This window comes from Callithrix jacchus, chromosome 1 (genome assembly GCF_049354715.1).
Source record: "Callithrix jacchus isolate 240 chromosome 1, calJac240_pri, whole genome shotgun sequence".
NCBI lineage: Eukaryota > Metazoa > Chordata > Mammalia > Primates > Cebidae > Callithrix > Callithrix jacchus.
This window is the reverse complement of record NC_133502.1, coordinates 140,848,308-140,865,538: the sequence shown is the minus strand read 5'-3', so window position 1 is coordinate 140,865,538 and position 17,231 is coordinate 140,848,308. Positions and strand designations below refer to the sequence as shown.

Sequence of the window (17,231 nt, the reverse complement as noted above, 5' to 3'; positions counted from 1 at the left end):
GTGAGTACCTGTGATACTTGTCTTCTGTGTCTGGTTTATTTAACATGATGTCTTCTAGGTCCATTTATGTTGCTGCAAAGGACATGATTTCCTTTTTTTGTGGCTGAATCATATTCCAAAGTGCAAATATATCACTTTTTAAAATCCATTCATCTGTTGATGAACACTTAGGTTGATTCCCTGTATTTGTGAATATTGTGAATAGTGCTTCAGTAACCATGGAGGTGTATGTATCTCATTGGCATACTGGTTTCCTTTTCTTTGTATGAATAGCCCGTAATGGGATTGCTGGATCATATGGCAATTTAATTTTTTGTTTTTGATAAATCTCCATACTGCTTTTGAAAGTGGCTATACCAGTTTATATTCCTACCAATAGTATATGAAAGTTCCCTTTTTCCTGCATCTGTTTAATTTGGTTAATTAATTAATTAGATGGAGTGCCCTGATCATAGCCCACTGTAGTCTTGAACTCCTGGGTTCAGGCAGTCTTACTGCCTCAGCTACCTCAGTAGACATTTTTTGTCTTTTTGATAATAGCTGTTCTAACTGGCATAAGATGGTATCTCATTGTGGTTTTCATTTGCATTTTATTGATGTTTAGTGATGAGCATTTTTTTGAATGTCTTTTGGCCATTTGTATATTGTCTTTTTAGATTTTTTTGTCGACTTTTTTTTTTTTCTCTTAAGAGATGGTCTCTCACTCTGTTCCCCAGGCTGGAATGCAGTGGCATGATCATAACTTACTGTAACCTTGAACTCCTGGGCTCAAGTGATTCTTTCACCTCAGCCTTCTGAGCAGCTGGGGCCCACATACCTGGCTAATTTAAAGAAAAAAATATTCTTTTAGAGTTGGAATCTTGGAGTGTTGCCCAGGTTGGTCTTGAACTCCTGTCCTCAAGCTGTCCTTCTACCTCAGCCTCCCAAAGCTCAGGGATTACAGGTATGAGCTACTGTTCCCAAGCTGTTTGCCCACTTTTTAATGGGATTATTTAATTTTTGGCTGTTGAGTTGTTTTGGTTCCTTGGATAGTCTGAATATTAGTCCATTGTCAGGTGGATATCACCCTGCAAATTTCTTAGATGATACTTCCTTAATGCTGAGGCTAAAATCCCAGAGATTTCGGCCAGATGTGGTGGCTCACACCTGTAATCACTTTGGGAAGCCAAGGTAGGTAGATCACTTGGTGTCAGTAGTTTGAGACCAGCCTGGCTAACATGGTAAAACCCTGTCTCTACTAAAAATGCAAAAATTAGCTGGACATGGTGGTCATTGTCTGTGGTTCTAGCTACTCGGGAGGCTGAGGCATGAGAATCACAGGAAGTGGAGGCTATAGTGAACTGAGAATGCACCACTGCACTCCAGCCTGGGTGACAGAGTGAGACTCTGTCTCAAATGATAATAATAAAAAATCTCAAGGATTCAGTATTATTCTAGGTAAAGTTCTTGTCATATGCCCCATAGTAAATTGGTAAAAACCAAGTATAATTCTGCATTCCATGAGCTGAAACTGCTTAGTATTTTTTATATTTAGGATCAGGTTTCTATAAAGTTTCAAATTTGCCATTGTCAAAGATAGAAAGATGACAATTGGCCGGGCGCAGTGGCTCAAGCCTATAATTTCAGCACTTTGGGAGGCCGAGGTGGGTGTATCACGAGGTCAAGAGATCGAGACCATCCTGGTCAACATGGTGAAACCCCGTCTCTACTAAAAAGACAAAAAATTAGCTGGGCATGGTGGCGCGTGCCTGTAATCCCAGCTACTCAGGAGACTGAGGCAGGAGAATTGCCTGAACCCAGGAGGCGGAGGTTGCGGTGAGCAGAGATCACACCATGGCACTCCAGCTTGGGTAACTAGCGAAACTCCGCCTCAAAAAAAAACAACAAAAAACAACAGAAAGATGGCAATGAAGAGTGTTGGCACGTACACCCCTACTAACTTATTAGGTCTTAAACCATGAAGTATACACCTTAAGACAAAGAAAACAGAGGGTAACAAAAAGAAAGAATAAAATGACTTTATTGACCAGTAAATTTTACTGTGCCTCACTGGAGAGGGCGGTCGCAGTGTGAGACCAACCTTATGTGTGTGATTAGTCCTTACCACCCTGTTCGGGTTCAAATATCATTGCTTTAATATTCTTCTGTTCTTAAGGTTTTAGGAATACATACTAACCCAGCTTCTCTTACCAGGGAGAGGGTTTTCTTTCCATGGGTATGTGATCCTTCAGATGCTTCTCCTGGCATTAATGGGCATCTTAGAGAAATAGTTAAATTTTCATGACTGAAATTCCACTGCGGACTACACTGTTGAATCCTTTAATTTTGTCCTTTGACAGTAGCAACCTAGTCACAGTGTGTATTTGGATTGGTTGTTTAGAGATAAATTTAAGGATTACAAGCTGACCAATGTCATAACTCGAACAGATTTATTGTTATGAAAACACATTATAGGGAATAACCAGTGAGTTGGAGATTGAATATCTGCTGGGATGCGTACTGTTATTACTTTGAGAAAAAGTTGATATGTTTACCTTGGTTCTATTTAGGCTAATGAACCCAAAATCAATAAAAGTTAATAGACCATGTAAAATCACCATAGTTTTTCTTAATCACAAATAGGCTAGATAAATTCTGCAGGGGGTGTGGTGTTTTATTTGATTTCTTCGTGTTCTTTTTGGTACTGTATGGTGGCTGTTCTTATAATTTTCTCATCAATGTATATACCAGTGAATAGGAACAGAAGGCAAACAATCAAAAACAGTTCATTTGAACTATCTGTGTGACAAAATGGGCACTTAATTTTCCTACCAAAATCTATTATGTTTGCTTTATATAAAAGCAGCTATATAGGCAAACTACCTACCTGTTTATTTGTTTATTGTTTTGGTTTTTGTTCATAACTTACCACTTGGCCTTACTGGATAGTAAGTTGTGTGGAGCAGAGCTTACATTCAAGCAGAAACCACTTGGAAAATAATTCCTATACAGTATGTGTTTCATAAGCTTTTTTGCTAGTGGAGTGTAATTGAGGATTTTTGTAAAGGATTTGGGTTGAAGCAGCATTATTAGAATGTCAGGTAAGTATGTTTGTCAGGAGGCCCTTTGACAACTTGGGTGAAAGTGGGGCTGCTGGCAGTTCTGCTGAGTTTTTTTAAAAAGAGTTTTTTGAAGCTTAGCCTCAGAGTTGTAAAAATAACTGCAAGGAGTGGGGCCTATAGGGATCTGCCAGGTATGTTATGATCACAGGGGAAGAAACAAAATTGTCTTATATCTTTATAATTGTTTTCTTCTCACCAATATCCAGAAGAGCAGAAAGAGATAAGCAGAGAGAAATTTTCCATTCATAGAGATGATGTCAATATTGCTATGATTCTGACAGTATTTTATTTATTTATTTTTATTTTTAATTTTTTTTTGAGATGGAGTTTTGCTCTTGTTGCCCAGGCTGGAATGCAATGGCAGGATCTCGGCTCACCAAAACCTCCGCCTCCTAGGTTCAAGTGATTCTCCAGCCTAGCCTCCCGAGTAGCTGGGATTATAGGCAAGCGCCACCATACCTGGCTAATTTTGTATTTTTAGTAGGAGAAACGGGGTTTCTCCATGTTGGCCAGGCGGGTCTTGAACTTGCAACCTCGGTGATCCGCCTGACTTGGCCTCCCAAAGTGCTGGGATTACAGGGGTGAGCCACTGCGCCTGGCGATTCTGACAGTATTTTTTTGTAGCGTACCTCAGTGTATTTTTCTCTTCCCTCCCTGCCCCCCTCCCCCCCCACCTTCCGCCTTCCGCCTTCTCTTCTCTCTCTTTTCTTTTGTGGCAGGAGTCTCACTGTGTTGCCCAGGCTAGTCTCGAACTAAGGCACTCAAGCAGTTCTAAATCAGTGTATTTAAAAAATAATTTTTATATATTTCCTGAAGTAAATATGCCTATATTATTTTTTTGGTCTTGACATAATTTAGGAGTTCAAAAGTAATAGAAAATTTAGTGTGGCTCACCATTTTTATTTACTGTATTTTTATTTATTTTTGAGATAGGGTCTTACTGTGTCACCCAGGCTGGTATGCAGTGGCGTGATCTTTGCTCAGGGCAGTCTCCACCTTCTGGGCTTAAGCAATCTTCCCATCTCAGCATCCCTCATAGCTGGGACATGCCACTATGCCCAGCTAATTTTTTTTATTTTTTGTAGAGACGGGGGTTTGCAGTGTTGCTCAGGCTGGTCTCCAACTCTTGAGCTCAAACAGCCCACCCACCTCGGCTTCCCAAAGTGCTGGGATTACAGGCATGAGCCACAGCGTCCAGCCTGCTGTTTCATTTAACTTCGTTTTGAATGTGCTTTGTGCAGAAAAAGATAATATACTTAAGGACTTTATGACATAGATCCATCTTTTTTTCTTTGCTGTAGCTGAATGTGTTTGTTTATTAGAAATGACACTCAGGATTTGGGTTAAAGCGGAATTATTAGAATGTCAGGTGAGTATGTTTGCCAGCTTTGCTTTAAGATTTGATTCCATGATACCCCCCTCCCCACCCTTTTTTTTAAAGACAGAGTCTTGCTCTGTTGTCCAGGCTGGGCGATCTTGGCTCACTGTAACTTCTGCCTCCTGGGTTCAAGCGATTCTCCTGCCTCAGCCTCCTGAGTAGCTGGGACTACAGGCTTGTGCCACTGTGCCCGGCAGTGACTTTTTGTATTTTTAGTAGTGAAAGGATTTCACCAGTTACACATTTATTTATTTACTTATGAATGATGGAGTCTCACAATGTCACCAGGCTGGAGTACAGTGACACAGTCTTGGCTCACTGTAACCTCCGCCTCCTGGGTTTAAGCAATTCCCTGTCTTGTCCTCCCGAGTAGCTGGGACTACAGGCATGCACCACCACACCTGGATAATTTTTGTATTTTTAGTAGAGATGAGGATTTCACCAATTACACATATATACATACATACGTACGTACATACATTTATTTATTTGAATTTGAGATGGAGTCTCGCACTGTCACCAGGCTAGAGTACAGTGACATGGTCTTGGCTCACTACAACCTCCGCCTCCTGGGTTTAAGTAATTCCCTGCCTCAGCCTCCCGAGTAGCTGGGACTACAGGCATGTGCCACCAACCAGGCTAGTTTTTTGTATTTATTTATTTATTTGTTTGTTTATTTATTTATTTATTTTTTGCCCACCTGCAACTGTCTTGATTGAGTTATATAGTTTTTTGTATTTTGGTAAACGGGGCTTCACCATGTTGGCCAGGCTGGTCTCAAACTCCTGACCTCAGGTGATCTACCTGCCTCAGCCTCCCAAAGTACAGGGATTACAGGTATGAGCCACTGTGCCTGGCCACATTCATTTTTATGTTATGTAAAGATGTGAAAGAAATTACAGTCATACATGGGGGACTGTTTCTAGGACCACAACATTTACCCAAATTCTTGCATTTTCAAGTTCCAACGTCAGCTCTATAACACCCGTGCATAGGAAAAATCAGTCTTCTGTGGGCTTCACATCTGGCCAACAGTATTTTCAGTTTTCATTTGGTTGAAAAAAATGTGCATATGATTGGACCTGCACAGTTCAAACCTGTCTTGCTAAATTGTCAAATGTGTCTTTAAATTACTCCTTTTGTATGTTTTTTTTCTTTTTTAAGATGGAGTGTTGCTCTGTTGCCCAGGCTAGAGTGCAGTGGCACGATCTCCACTCACTGCAACCTCCACCTCCTGGGTTCAAGCGATTCTCCTGCCTCAGCCTCCTGAATAGCTGGGAGTACAGGTGCACAGCATCAAACTCAGCTAATTTTTGTGTTTTTAGTAGAGACAGGGTTTCACTATGTTGGTCAGGATGGTCTCGAACTCCTTACCTCGTGATCTGTCTGCCTTGGGCTCCCAAAGTGCTGAGATTACAGGCATGAGCCACCATGTCCAGCCTTGTATGTTTCTTTGTGTATTGGCACATGGTTTATCAGCTTATATGTAATATTTCGGTCTTTTCTTCTGGCGAGATTGAGGCAAGTAAGGTAGTGAACTATTATTTCTTTTTTTAGAGACAGGGACTCGACGTCCCAGCCTCGAGTACAGTGGCATGATCATAGCTCACTGCAACCTCCAACTCCTATGCTCAGGCAATCCTCCTGCCTTAGCCTCCTGAGTAGATAGGACTGCAGGTACACAGCACCATGCCCGGCTAATTTTTAAAAACATTTTTGTAGAGACAGATCTCCCTGTGCTGCTCAGGCTGGTCTTGAACTCCTGGTTCCACGCAGTCCTCCCTTGGCCTCCTAAATTAGAGGGGATTACAGGCAGGAGCCACTGTACCTGGCTGGTAATGAATTACACTTAAGGTTACAGGGGTTGGTTTCCTTCTGGATTGAAGAAAAATAATGCAAAAAGGGCAACAATAGTTTACTGCCTAACTTTTCTTACTGCTTTACCTTACTGTTTTGTATTTAGTAACTCAGATTAGTTCCTCTGCTTTTAAAACTAATTATTACATGAATACAGTCTATATAGTACAAGTGCAAAGTAATTTTGAGCACGTACTATGTTTTAACATTCTACTTAAATTTTTTTAAAGGTACAGAAGGGGCTCTTGCTGTATTGCCCAGGGTGATCTCAAACTATGGGGGCTCAAGCAATCCTCCCACTTTGACCTGCCAAGGTGCTGGGATTATAGACTTGAGCCACCAGACCCAGTTTACTTTTAAATTTTGAATTCTCTGTAGTACCTTCTCTTTTCTTCTTTTTTCTTTTGAGAAGGAGTCTCGCTCTTAGTGCTGGTTTCACATAGCATTTAACAAAACGCTGATTCTCAAATCAGTTATTGAACAGATAGGTTATTTTATGTAATCATATAGTGCCATTATTGTGCCTCTGTGTATGAGAATTTAATCCATGAAAGATTCCATATTTATGAAGTTGGGGTTACTTGTCATTCTTTAATGTGGCAGTTGATATTTACATACCTATTATGTTGTTGAAGATACTGCTGTGAACAAGCTTTGTGCCTCACTGAAATCCAGGGATGTTTTGCCATTTTCATTTGATTCATTTAGTCTTCTTTGGGGTTGGGGAGGGGTTATTCCAAATTCTCTGGGAATGTAACCTGGCCCAGGGACATATAGAGGGTTGGGCTTCCAAGTCTCTGAGCCAGAAAAGCCCCAAAGATGCCCCCTTCTGTGTGTTGCCTGAACAGGTCCCTGGACATGGAAGTAGTACCATCTATATTATTGAACTAGTCCTGAGAAATCAGGAAATTTTTATTATTATTTATTTATATTTGAGACAGGGTCTTGCTGTGTTGCTAAGGCTAGCCTCAAACTCCTGAGCTCAAGCAGTCCTTCCACCTCGGACTCCCTAAGTGCTGACATTATTGGTGTGAGCTACCCTGCCCTGTCAGGAGCTTTACTGATATGACAAACTGTTACCCAGGCTGGAGTGCAGTGGCACAACCATAGATCACTGTCCGACCTACCCTCTGCGGGAAGACTGGGCTCATTGGAAAAGAAACTGGACCGCAGGCTAGAGGAAATTCCTTAAGTTCAGGCTTTATTGAGAGGAAAGAGCCTCCGGTCGGACCAGCCGGGAGGAAGAGGAGAATGGCCGCGCCGCTCAGAGGGGCAGGGTTGTTTTATAGGGGGCTGAAGGGCTGGGGGGTGAGGAAGCCGAAAGCCGAGGTGGTGGGCAACTGTTGGTCAGTTTGAACTGCTGGGCAGGAAGCTGGGCGGCAGGAAGCTGGGCGCAGGGAGGGCTAGGGCCGGTATGTAAAGTGAGAGATAAGGGAGCCTCTTTGTGGGGGAGGGAAAGAGAGAGAGAGAGAGCTTTTGCGGTAGGGGCAGAGTTTTCCAAACACACTGTAGCCTTGAACTTCTGGGCTTACGCAGTCATCCCATCTCAGCCTCCCGAGTAGCTGGTACTGCAGGCGTGCACCACCATGCCTGACTAATTTTAGTCAGGACCTTAAAGTTTCAGGTGGGCAGTGATAAATTCATGTTTACACAGTTTCTGGCACAGCTAGCTTTTAAAGACCTTCTTGCTGTCTTTTGGGGATGAGGGAAGGGATTGCTTTGTGTCTATTTAGATTAGGCTACTTTCTGCATTTGCTTCCCTTCAGGTTATGCATTTGAAAAGGAGGGATGTCTGCAGTTAAGATCTGCCTCGGTAGGGGTGGGGATGGTTGGTTGGTCTTTGAATTTTCGCTTTTAGAATAATGAGCAATTCTGCCGGACATGGTGGCTTACACTACAATCCCAGCACTTTTGAAGGCTGAGGTGAGCTTATCACTGGAAGCCTGGCCAACATGGTGAAATCCCATTTCAGAAAAAGAAAAAAAAAAAAGTAATGAGCATCCTTTCCATTTGGATTCTCAGCATAGAAAATGTAAATATTAGTCAAAACTTGAAGCTGGGCACTGTGGCTCACACCTATAATCCCAGTACTTTGGGAGGCTTAGATGAGTGGATCACTGGAGGTCAGGAGTTCAAGACCAGCCTGTACAACATGGTGAAACCATGTCTCTACTAAAAATTCAAAAATTTTCCAGGTGTACTGGCGCATACCTGTAATCCCAGCTACCTGGGAGGCGGAGGTTGCGGTGAGTCAAGATTGCACCACTGCACTCCAGCCTGGGTGATAGAGCAAAACTCTGTCTCAAAAAATAAAAACAAAACCTTGAGTAGTCATTCAACAGAGAGGTAATACAGTGCTTGAGATGGAAAGGTATAGCACTTACGATAACATGGTTTATTTGCTTTGATAATCTTTGGAAATGTTGGACTTGGTTTTTGTGATTAAAAGACTCTGAATCTTTATTCTGAGCTGCTAGATTAATCTGTTTATTCCAGATAACAATGCAGGGAAATGGTATATACACAAAAATCAGTATTACTAGTAGCATTACTGCCAAGTGAGTAGGAAACAGTAATTCTGTTATCTTGCTAGAATTTATGGGGAAGATGGGTTAGATTTTTTAATTAAATAATTTTTTTTTTCCTTTGTGAGACAAGTCTGGCTTTGTTAACCAGGCTGGAGTACAATGGCGTCATCTCTGCTCATCGCAACCGCTGCATCCCAGGTTCCTGTCTCAGCCTTCCGAACAGCTGGCATTACAGGCATGTGCCACCATGCCTGGCTAATTTTTATATATATATAGTTTTTTGTTTTTCTTTTTTTGAGACAGAGTTTTGCTCTTGTTGTCCAGGCTGGGGTGTAATGGTGCAATCTCGGCTCATTGCAGCCTCAGCCTCCCAGATTCAAGCGATTCTCCTGCCTGAGCCTCCCGCGTAGCTGGGATTACAGGTACCTGCCTGGCTCATTTTTTATATTTTTAGTAGAGACGGGGTTTCCCCATGTTGGTGACGGTGGTCTCGAACTCCCAACCTCAGGTGATCCGCCCACCTCGGCCTTCCAGAGTGCTGGGACTACAGGCATGAGCCACCGAACCCGGCCTATGTGTGTGTGTTTTTAGTAGAGACAAGGTTTTGCCATGTTGACAAGGCTGGTCTTGAATTTGCGACCTCAGGTAATCCACCCACCTCAGCCTCCCAAAGTGCTGGGATTATAGGCATGAGCTATTGCTCCCGGCCTAAAAAAGAAAATACTCTTTATAAAATTTACATACCATACATTCCATCAACTTAGTGTACAATGGAATGGTTTTTAGTATACTCACCAAGTTGTGCAATCCTTACCACAATCAATTTTAGAACATTTCCTCACCTCAGAAGTATACCTTACCTTTTAACTATCATTTTGCCAATTCTTTCCTCCTTCCACCTCAACCCTAAGCAACCAATAATCACCTTTCTATTTCTGTAGAGCTCAAGCAGATTTTTCTGTTCTGGAGATTTCCTGTAAATGGAATTTATTATAATAAATTCCACATATTATACAACTGTGGTCTTTTATGACTCTTCTTTCTCTTAATGTTTTGGGTTCCTCCTCACCTTTATTCTGAAGGGATTAACTTAAACGTTCATGTTGTAGCATGTATCAGTACTTCATTCCTTTTTATAGCAATATAATATAATGTTGTATGAATATACTGCATTTTTTTTTTTTCAGTTTAAGTTTTTAAGTCCTGAGAATAGTTTCCTTAATTTTGGCCTGTATTCTTGCCAAAAGCTTTAGACTGAAAGTTTTCTTCTTAGAGCTAATTAGCTGAGTTTCTTACATTCTTGTAGGTCACAGTAACAGCTCTGTGTTTTGCCTTCTTAAAAAAAATTTAAAAGAAGATTTATTGGCCACGCATGGTGGCTCATGCCTGTAATCTCAGCACTTTGGGAAGCCAAGGCTGGTGGATCACGAAGTCAGGAGTTAAAGACCAGCCTGGCCAAGATTGTGCAACCCCGTCTCTACTAAAAATACAAAAAATTAGCTGGGCTTAGTGGTAGACACCTGTAATCCCAGCTACTCAGGAGGCTGAGGCAGAGAATTGATTCAACCTGGGAAGTGGAGGTTACAGTGAGCCGAGATCATGCCACTGCACTCTAGCTTGGGTGATAGAGGGAGACTGTCTCAAAAAAAAAAAAAATTACAGAGATGGCGTCTCACTGCGTTGCCCAGGATGGTTTTGAACTCCTGGCCTCAAGTGATCCTCCTGCCTTGGTCTCCCAAAGTGCTGGGATTACAGATGTGAACCCCTGTGTCAGGTCTCAGTTTGTTGTATAAACATATACCCACAAGTGCAATTGCATGATCATGTGGTCAATCATTGGAGTTTTTGAGGAACTGCCATACTGTTACCCATAGCAGCTATATCATTTTACATTTCCACCAGCAGTGCATAATGGTGTGCTCCACATCTTTACCAACACCTGTTATTTTCTGTGTTTTTATTTTTATTTTGGTAGTAGTCATCTGAATAATATGGGATTCTGTTTTATTTTGGTTTTGATTTGCATTTTCCTAGTGATCAGTACTACTGAGTATATTTTAATATGTTTATTGGTCATTTGTCTATCTTCTTAGGAGAAATGCCTATTAAAGTCCATTGCTTTTTTTTTTGTTTGTTTGTTTTTTTTGAGATGGAGTTTCACTCTTGTTACCCAGGCTGGAGTGCAATGGCGCGATCTCGGCTCACCGCAACCTCCGCCTCCTGGGTTCAAGCAATTCTCCTGCCTCGGCCTCCTGAGTAGCTGGGACTACAGGCACATGCCACCATACCCAGCTAATTTTTGTATTTTTTAGTAGAAACGGGGTTTCACCATGTTGACCAGGATGGTCTCGATCTCTTGATATTGTGATCCACCTGCCTCTGCCTCCCAAAGTGCTGGGATTATAGGCGTGAGCCAACGTGCCTGGCCGCTTTTTTTTTTTTTTTTTTTAAGACGGGGTTTCACCATGTTGGTCAGGCTGGTCTTGAACTCCTGACCTCAGGTGATCCGCCCGCCTTGGCCTCCAAAGTGTTCGGATTACAGGCATGAGCCACCATGCCCGGCCTTTTTTTTTTTTTTAAATTTTATTTTATTTAAGTCTTGCTCTGTTACCCAGGCTGGAGGACAGTGGTGCGATTTTGGAACTGCAGCCTTTGCTCCCTGGGTTCAAGTGATTCTCCTGCCTCAGCCTCCCGAGTAGCTGGGACTATAGGCATGCGCCAACTTTTTGTATTTTTAGTAGAGACAGGATTTCACCATGTTGGCTATGTTGGTCTTGAACTCCTGATCTCAGGTGATCCATCTACCTTGGCCTTCCAAAGTGCTGGGATTACAGGCGTGAGCCATTGGGCCTGGCTATTGCCGATTTTGAATGGAATATTTTGTTGTTGAGTTTTAGGAGTTCTTCGTATATTCCAGATGTTACTCTGTGATCAGATATATAATTTGTAAATATTTTATTCCATTTTATGGGTTGTCTTTTTACTCTTTTGATACTGTGGTGTTTTGTTTCTCCTTTTGTTTTTGAGAAATGGTCTTACTTGTCACACAGACTAGAGTACAGTGGTGCAATCTCAGCTCACTGCAGCTTCAACCTCCTGGGCTGAAGCAGTCCTCCAACTTCAGCCTTCCAAGTAGATGAGACTACAGGCGTGTACCACTATACCTGACTAATATTTGTATTTTTTGTAGAGATGAGGTTTCGCCATTTGCCCAGGCTGGTCTTGAACTCTGGAGCTCACGCAATCCACCTGCCTTGGTATACCAAAGTGCTGGGATTCAGGCATGAACTATCATGCTTGGCTAATACTGTGTTTTGATACAGGTTTTTTTTTTTTGAGTCTTGCTCTGTTACCCAGGCCTGTGTACGGTGTTTGATCACAGCTCACTGCAACCTCCAACTCCTGGGCTCATGGATCCTCCTGCCTCTGCCTGTCAGGTAGCTAAGTTAGAGGTGCATGCCTCCATGCCCATAAAAAATACTTATTTTTCTAGAGAGGGAGTCTCCCTGTGTTGCCCAGGCTGGTCTGGAACTCCTGGATGAAGCCATCCTCCCCACCTCAGCCTCCCAAATTGTTGAGATGATAGGCGTGAGCCACCATACCTGGCCTAGAAAAGTTTTTAATTTTCATAAAATCCAGTTTGTCTTTTTTCTTCTTTTTTTAACCTATAACTTTGAGGTTATATTCAAGAAATAACTGCCAAATCCAGTGTTATGAAGCTTTTGCCTTGTGTTTTCCTCTGAGAGTTTTATAGTTTTAGCTGTTAAATTTAGGCCTTTGCTCTTCAGTTTAGGATTTTAATGAAGAGAATGTGGAAAGGCGCTAGTCATGATTTTCTCTTCTTGCTTGCTTGTTCTCCTGCTTGCTGCCATTTTGGTCTTTGATCAAAAACCTGGTATTTAAAATGAATTTAACAGTGCCTTATAATAATGGCTTATAATTCCACGGCGTTTGCCCATCTTGATTTTAAAAGATGTGGACTATTTTATAATATAACCTTCCTATGTTTAGCTATCAAATACCACAAACATAATCCAAGGAGAATTTAATTCTTTTCTAGCCTTTTAAGTCACTAACTGGGTGTAGGTAGTTGCATTAGCAGGAATCAGTAAATTGGGTGCCCTGGATTGGAATGTTGGTGCCATTAGGAAGGAACAATGGTGATATTGTCTGGGTAGTGAGTATAGGATGAAGAAGGAGGTGTAATTGTGTAGGACACAAGTATTATTTTATACTATAATTGTTTGTTTTTTTAAAGGATTTGGACGTGGCAGAGGGAGAGGGGCAGGAAGGTTCTCAACCCAAGGCATGGGGTAAGTCATAGCCATCCTATTTTTATAGTTATTTACTTCCCTAGTTTTTATTCTTCTATTGCTTCTAATACCCTGCATCTAATTTAGTCATCATAGTGAATCCAGTGTTTTCTATACTTAAATAGAGTTTACTAACAAGAAAAATAGTTTAAATAAAATAGATCTTTTAATTAGGCCTTAGAGTAGGGTTTCTACTTAGCACTATTGAGGTTTTGGATTGGATAATACTTCCATGGGGTAGTAGGGTCTCCTGTACATTGCAGGATGTTTGCCAGAATCTCTCCTCTCTGTACTATTAATAAATGTCAGTAGCACCTCACCTGAAGTAGTGACAAAATACCTGCAGACATACCTAAATGGCACTGCCTAAGAGCCAGGTTAGTTAATCCAGCCATTGTCTATGAATGCTAAGTAAATATAATGCTCATTTATGCATAAGTGATACCTTTTTCCTAAATTTTAATAGTCAACAATGAACAGGCACAGAGGAACTAAAATCAGGTTTATTTCTTGTTTCTGGGTGTTATTTTAATTTTTGCTACTACTAAAACATTAGCTTTCTTGGATTTTTAGAAAAAGCTTTAAGACGTCCTGTGGAATCCATACATAGATGCTGTCAAGTAAGGAAATTGGCTACAGGAAAAGACCTTTGTTTCTCAAACTTTAGGCACCACTCTTGGTGTCATTGCTTTCTAGAAGTGGTGGTGCCTTCTGCTCCCAAACATAGGGAGCAAACTGTCAGGAGCACTTTAAGATGTAAACCCTGCCCATTAGCTTTAAATTGTTCTGTAGATTTTTCTGTTTACTTCACATTCCTTTGGGAAAATGTTAAAGGTAATATTTGTTTTGGCTCATGTTAGATCTCTGAACCATCATTCAGATAAACTGGGTGTTAGTTTAGGATTTTAATAAAAAGAGAGATGCTGAACAAAATGTTTTCTTCTTTATCTAATGTTTCTATAAAGGAGCATATAATTCTGTTGTAAAGGGTTCAAAGCCAAACTTGCATTCTGTCTTGGGAAAAAGATACCTGTTGTCTATTTATGCCTTATTTTTCAGCAGAACTTTCATAAGTGCCCTTATTCTGCCTTGAAAGACTATGGGTTTTCCTGTCTGCTTAGGATGCTGAGGAGAGTGTTTTAGGAAAATAAGGCTGTTATACCAGAGTGTGTGGAAGGTTCCTAGGCAACTTCTGGTTTTCACATCTGCATCATCATGGCTGGCAGAATTAGTTAAATAGGGGAAGGAGAGGTGATGTCTTTAAAGTGGCTGTAAGAAGGGACTGGGCTTGTTTGGTGGAGATCATATATAGTTAATATTTTGGCTTAGGTGCTTGCTTCTTTTGCCTTTATTATTTCTTTATTTCAAACCCCAGGACATTTAATCCTACGGACTATTCAGATTCTACATCTACAGATGTATGTGGGACAAAACTAGTGGTTTGGGAAGCTGCTCAGAATGGTGCAGATGAGGGAACTGGTAAGTGTTCTGTTTTTGCCAGAGATGAGTTTTAAATGTTGGCGCTATTAAGAGTTTTATGTTCTCTGCCAGGCGCGGTGGCTCACGTCTGTAATCCCAGCACTTTGGGAGGCCGAGGCAGGTGGATCACCTGAGGTTTGGAGTTTGAGACCAGCCTGACCAACATGGAGGAACCCCGTCTCTACTAAAAAAAAAAAATTAGCTGGGTCTGGTGGTGAATGCCTGTAATCCCAGCTACTTGGAGGCTGAGGCAGGAGAATTGCTTGAACTTGGGAGGTGGAGGTTGCAGTGAGCCAAGATAGCGCGATTGCATTCCAGCGAAACTCCACCTCTTAGTTGGTTCTTGCCACCAAAGTCTTTCACATACAAGTCTCATTGAGTTTGATTTTTCCTTCTGCAAGCTAAGAAAGAGGCTATGTAAGGTAATCAGCATAAATCAGCACAAACCCACACTCTAATCAAAGTATGTCCCAGATATATAGAATTTCTGAGAAGATTTTTTACTGGAAGTACTTACCATTTCTAATGGTGGAGTCTTTGGCCAGAAAATATATGGTAATGTGGTAGATGATAGATGGGCTTGTAGCAACATTGCTTCTGCAGGTTTTTCTGTATCATGCTGTTTCTGCATTGTTTTCTGAAATTCTTGGGGTAAATATTGGTTGTTTATTTATATATAGCTCTTTGTACACTAAGTATTAAGATTATACTTATAAAAACATAATTTAGCCAGGCGTGGTGACTCACGCCTGTAATCCACTTTGGGAGACCAAGGTGGGTGGATCGCTTGAGGTTAGGAATTCGAGACCAACCTGGACAACATGGTGAAATCCCATCTCTACGAAAATACAAAAATAATTAGCCAGGTATTGTACCACATACCTGTAATCCAAGCTACTCAGGAGGCTGAGGCAGGAGAATCACCTGAACCCAGAAGGCAGAGGTTGCAATGAACCGAAATTGTGCCATTGCACTCCAGCCTGGGTGACAGAACAAGACTTCATCTCAAACAAAACGAAACCAAAAAACATAATTTAACACAGTGAAATATAACCCTGATTTAGAATATAGCTCAATAAATTATCAAAGCCAGATGTAGTGACTCACGCCTGTAATCTCAGCATTTAGGTGGCTGAGGTGGGTGGATCACTTGAGCCAGAGTTTGAGAGGAGCCTGGATTAACATAATAAGACCTCATTTCTACTAAGAAAACTTAAAAGTTAGTCTGGCATTGTGGTCTGCGCCTGTGGTCCCAGCGGCTTGGGAAACTAAAGTGTGGGGACCGTCACTTGAACCTGAGAGGTTAAGGATGCAGTGAGCTATGATTGTTCCACTTCACTCCAACGTAGGCAGTAGAGCAAGGCTGTGTCTCAGAAAAAAGAAAATAATGCCTACGAACATTCATATAACATCAACCATAGCCAAAAAGTAAGAGCCACCAGAAGCACAACTAATCAACTGTAAATAGAGAAACTGTAAAGAGAATCAGCAAAATTTATAAGTTATTTAAAAGCACTAGTAAAATTGTTAAGTTTCTTATGAGACCATCAAGGCAAGGTGAAGAAACATGAATAATTGGTTCCAGGAAGGAGAAAAGGAATATCGATATAGATCATATAGATATTAGGAGATTATAAGATATTGTATGTCAGATTCTATGGCAACAAATTTGGAATTGTGATTAATTTCACTCTTGTAAAAATCTGAAACTGATATATTTGAAGATAAAATTTAGTAAGACTGAAACAGATTACCATGACCATGGTTAAGATTATACTTGGGCCGAGCATGGTAGCTCACACCTGTAATCCCAGCACATTGAGAGGCTGAGGTGGGCAGATCACTTGAGCTCAGGAGTTTGAGACCAGCCTGGGCAATATGATGAATCCCCATCTCTGCAAAAAATACAAAAATTACCCAGGTGTAAGTGGCATGTGCCTGTGGCCTCAGCTACCTGGGAGGCTGAGGTGGGAGGATCGCTTGAACCTGGGAAGCGCAGGTTGCAGTGAGCCGAAATTGTGCCACTGCACTTTAGCTTGGGTAACGAAGTGGGATTCTGTCTCAAAAAAAAAAATTACACTTGGTATTTAAGTTTTGCATAACTTTTTTGGGTGGTAGGGTGTCTGGGGGGCGGGTTGAAATGGAGCCTTCTTACCTAGGCTGGAGTGTAGTGGTAGATCTCGGCTTACTGCAATCTTCACCTCTCGGGTTCAAATGATTCTCCTGCCTTAGCCTCTCGAGTAGCTGGAATTACAGGTGTTTGCTACCATGCCTGGCTACTTTTTTTGTATTTTTGGTATACAGTGTGTTACCATATTGGCTAGGCTGGTCTTGAATTCCTGACCTCAAATGATTCACCCACCTTGGCGTCCCCAAAGTGCTGGGATTGTAGGCATGAGCCACCGCACCCCACGTTCTTTTCTTTCTTTTTTTAAAGAGAACATCTCACTCTGTTGCCCAAGCTGGAGTGCAGTGGTGTGATCATAGCTCATTGCAGCCTTGAACCCCTGGGTTCAAGCCATCCCCCTACCTTAGCCTCCCTGGTACTTATTACTGGGATTATAGGCACACACCA

General features: G+C 41.6%; 1 protein-coding gene across 40 annotated transcripts in view; it reads left to right on the top strand.

Annotated features, from left to right (window-relative positions):
* UBAP2 (ubiquitin associated protein 2) overlaps positions 1-17,231 on the top strand; it is a 160,179-nt gene that overhangs the window by 70,419 nt on the left and 72,529 nt on the right. For 22 of the 40 annotated variants that reach the window (XR_013534872.1, XR_013534907.1, XR_013534880.1 and 19 more), the window contains 2 exons: positions 13,123-13,177; positions 14,553-14,656. The exons of 16 other annotated variants lie outside the window; for them this stretch is intronic. Coding sequence is in view for 21 of the 24 variants with exons in the window: in XM_078370745.1 (XP_078226871.1) it covers positions 13,123-13,177; positions 14,553-14,656 (159 nt within the window). In the remaining 3 variants the exon portion in view is untranslated. The remainder of the gene's footprint in view (positions 1-13,122; positions 13,178-14,552; positions 14,657-17,231) is intronic. 2 more of the 40 variants (XM_078370780.1, XM_078370778.1) reach the window with 1 other exon arrangement.